The sequence below is a fragment of the Zerene cesonia genome, chromosome 8 (assembly GCF_012273895.1).
Source record: "Zerene cesonia ecotype Mississippi chromosome 8, Zerene_cesonia_1.1, whole genome shotgun sequence".
Lineage (NCBI taxonomy): Eukaryota > Metazoa > Arthropoda > Insecta > Lepidoptera > Pieridae > Zerene > Zerene cesonia.
The window spans coordinates 2,539,557-2,543,808 of NC_052109.1; the positions used below are offsets into that span (position 1 = coordinate 2,539,557).

The following is a 4,252-nucleotide window of genomic DNA, read 5'->3' on the forward strand; positions in this document are numbered from 1 at the left end:
CTTTACAGGCAACCATTTTTTTTCCTCTATGAAGTATTTGGATTTTCTATCTTAGCAGACGTGTATATTATATTTAGAATACCATTTTACACAAAACTTACAAACTGTCGAATTATTTAAATGAGATAGGTACAAATTTTGTAATGTACGTAAAATTATCATATTATTTCTCAGAATATCAAACAAAAAGTGAGTTTTGCTGGCATGCAGATTAGCTCTATAGTACCTGATACTTTTTAACAATAGTTCAGGTATCAGGTGATATCAGGAACTTGGTGAATTTTTAAAAATAATCATAAAATTATATCGAGCTACCTTAGACTACTCGCTTTTATAAGAACGAGCAATAGAACTATCGTACAGAAGGTGACATTTACCCAGAACTTTTTATGTTCTGGCAGCATATATTTTACATATTATGATAGGAAATGACAGTTCGCAGAAGTTGACATTTTTCGTATCGATATTTTAACTATTGCTCAAAAATTATCAGGAACTATAGAACTCAACTGTATGCGAAAGAATTAAGTAGTATTTTTGATATGCTGGAAAATTATATGCTTTATTCGCGGTAATAGGCATATCATTTTTTCAAACTATGTTTTTTTTCAGGTAAAATCGCCAGAACTGTTGCTGGGAAATACAGAACATTTTTATATTTGCCACTTAGCCACACCAGCCATTTATCCACATTTAGTGCGATTCAACTCGCACAGAACGTGGCTAAGTAGCTGAGCTTATTTTTTTTTGTAATCTAACTTAAATGACAATTAATCAACGGAATGATATCAATTAAAAGACGCGATATAAACTTATAATAGTAGTGGTAAAAACATTAGAAATTTATATATTACTAGCTGCGCCCCGCGGTTTCACCCGCGTAAGTCCGTATCCCGTAGGTATATCGGGAAAAAAGTTGCCTATATGTTATTCCAGTTGTTCAATTATATATCTACGTACCAAATTTCATTGCAATCGGTACAGTAGTTTTTGCGTAAAAGAGCAACAAACACACACACATCTTTACAAAGTTTGATAGTAGGATATGTATTATCTTTTTCTTCTCACATTTTTGTACAGCGCCATCTTTTGTCGAATATTGTGAAGAGTAAAATCAAATCAATTTAGACCATGTCACTTTAAATAGATGACGCTTAACCAAGATTATTTATAATGTTGTGAACATACACACAGATATCAATATGCACGTAAACTTTGAACATATTGAATACACATGTTTTGTTTAACAAAATAATATTATTAAGATTAATTGTACCATAGCATACATATGTAAAAATTTAATAGAACGCCATCTTGCTGTAATATACTGTACTAATTAAAAGTACAACATCGATTTATTGGTAGCCTCAAATATAAAGCGATAGATGTCGTCTAATCACATACGTGTCAAGGTCTAAAGTGTCTAATAATCGTCGGCGTAGAAGCAGATTTAAATAGCTACCTATGATTTTGGCGAAATTGACATATTATTAATTAAGATTGATCATATTATCTAAACCTTACCGAGTATTGAAACGGGCAGGCTTTATGGGAATAAATTCAATCCATAGTGATATTAAAAAGAAAAAAAATGTATCTTAATATCAATTTTGCTGACATGCAGATTTATGCATTTGCATAAGAACCGTCATCCCAAGTTTAATGAGATTAACAAAGCTAGCAGGTAGGTACAATTGGCAAGCTTTATATATTAGTCTTTTTTTTGCTTTAGGTAAATATTCTGCGGTTTGATTGAGATCGGTATTTAATAGTAAAAAGTTTTTTAAGCGTGTGTTATCTCCCTCTTTCAAACGACTTTGGTAGAATAGCGCATAAACAAAATTGCCACCCAACAAAACGATTAAATTGATTTTTTTTTGTCCAGATAATTAAAAGCATAAGTGTAGCGGAGAGTGAACACATAGTAGGTATACTTGTCAAAAATAAAATTTCTGAATTTTTTAATGACTTGTCAGCCATGAATTTAACTACGGTAAGATAAATATGGAACCTACTCTTATTTACCTAAACTCTTGGCAGGGAGATTAACCAGAAGAATAAGAGTAGTAGTACCTATTTTGCAATCTGTGGTCAGTCCTTAGGATGTCTGTAATAAACCCCGAAGTTAAGTACATCAATGTTCCTAAAAGAAAAGTATGTTACAACTTTCACAAAAGAGATAATAGATAGATGATTCTTCTTTTCATGCATTAGAATTCGGTTAGCAATGCGTTTTTAATGCACCGTCATGATATAAGCATTGTAATATAATACCCAAATCTTTACTTTTTCTGTGTTCTTTTATTTTTCATTTTTCATTTTTTTTTATTATTGTTTCAGTCCAATTAATTGGATATTTGAAGAATGATCTTTAATAATTTATATTTGAACGAATAAAAAGGAAGGCGGAGAAAGGACGTGCATGCATTTTGTACACTATGCATATGCTTCTTGAGATCATTGTTGGATATAAGCTACGAAAATAAAACTATGCCTTGAAACTGTTGTCTAATTTAGAATAATCAATTAAGCAATTTCAATGGTTTGATGTTGGTTAAATTTTTGTTAAAAATTATTATTTGTCAAATCATTCTTCATGATTTGATATCAGCATAAACATGACATATAAAATGGAATAACATATTTAGAAAACAATGTTAGTCGCCACATTGACTAACATTTCTAAATATAGGGGATTAAAAAAAGAAGTCTTAATGCAATTCTCAAATTTATTAAAAATTCTTACACATGTCCATATAATTTTAAACACGTAGCATATTATAGAATAGCTGTTTAACAGTCTGCGCAAGCTCCCTTTCTGCCAACTCTTATGTTAAATTGGCGGCGCAATAATTGACATGTTTGACGTATACGACCTCTGCCGCGTCCAAACGAAGATGAAGAGCTAGAAGCAGATGCGGATGCGCTCGACCCTGAACCTCCTTCATTGATAACTACTACCTGTGGTCGCTCTCTGTAATAAGGAACATTAAAAGGTCCCGACTCATTCAATCCATCAAACTCATTAGGAGGTTGGGGTGAAGATGCTGACGAGGATGATGCAGATGCAACTGATGCACTTGTTGGATTTTCTTCATTGATAATAACAATTTGTGGTTCTTGGTATGCAGAGAATGTGTTTGTAGGAGCAACATTTCCTGCGGATGACGAAGCAGATGCTGACGCTACACCAGATTCGTTATCGTCAATAATTATCACAGGTCTTTTTCTATTTCTCAACTCCGTTCCTTGAGAACCCTGTGATTCAGAAGCAGATGCTGAGGTGGCTGCGAAAGCGCTTGAGCCTCCATTGTTATTAATGAAAATAATGTCTTCGCTAGCATTTCCATAACCACCAGTGGCGGCTAATGCAGCAGCTGTAGAGCTGGCGCCTTCTCCTTGTTGTCCGTAGAGGCCGCTGAGTCCGTTAGAACCGTATAAACCATTAGATCCGATACCATAATAACCACCCAGTCCGTTTCCTGATGAACCTTGTAATGCACTAGCTGCAGAAGCGCTTGAGCCTCGATTGTTGTTATTTAAAATGATGGTTTCACCATTGTTTCCGGATCCACTTGCGGCGGCAGCTGCAGCAGACGCTGTGCTTGCACCTTGTCCTTGTTGTCCGTAAAGGCCGCTGAGTCCGTTAGATTCGTATAAACCGTTAGATCCCGAACCATAAAGACCACCCAGTCCAATTCCTGATGAACCTGAATTTGCTGATGATGAGGAAGCAGAAGCAGATGCTCCTGATCCAGAGTTATCATTGCTCACAATCATAGTGCGATCTTGATTGCCATAAGGTAAGAAACGACCGTATCCCAAAACACTGGGAGCGCTGAATTGATAATCGTTCGAGGCAGCGGCGGCAGCTGCAGCAGCTACTGAGCTGGCACCTTGTGCCTGTTGTCCATTTAGACCGTTGATTCCGCTTGAACCATATAAGCCGTTAGATGCAGCACCAAAGCCTCCATTGTTGTTATTTAAAATAATGGTTTCACCATCGTTTCCGGAACCACTTGTGGCGGAAGCTGAAGCAGCTGCAGAGCTGGCGCCTAGTCCTTGTTGTCCGTAAAGGCCGTTGAGTCCGTTTGTACCGTATAAACCGTTAGATCCAGCACCATAGCCTCCATTGTTGTTATTGAAAATGATGGTTTCAACATCGTTTCCAGATCCACTTGCGGCGGCAGCTCCAACAGATGCAGCGCTAGTTGCAGAAGCGCTTGAGCTTCCAACATTGTTATTGATAATA

General features: G+C 36.1%; 1 protein-coding gene across 1 annotated transcript in view; it reads right to left on the reverse strand.

Annotated features, from left to right (window-relative positions):
* Positions 1-2,793: 2,793 nt before the first annotated feature.
* Positions 2,794-4,252, reverse strand: part of LOC119828702 (spidroin-1-like) — a 1,888-nt gene continuing 429 nt past the window's right edge. Inside the window, exons 2-3 of the mRNA XM_038350942.1 lie at positions 3,053-4,207; positions 2,794-2,974 (exon numbers count right to left, since the gene is read on the reverse strand). Of these exons, the coding sequence (XP_038206870.1) occupies positions 2,794-2,974; positions 3,053-4,207 (1,336 nt within the window). The remainder of the gene's footprint in view (positions 2,975-3,052; positions 4,208-4,252) is intronic.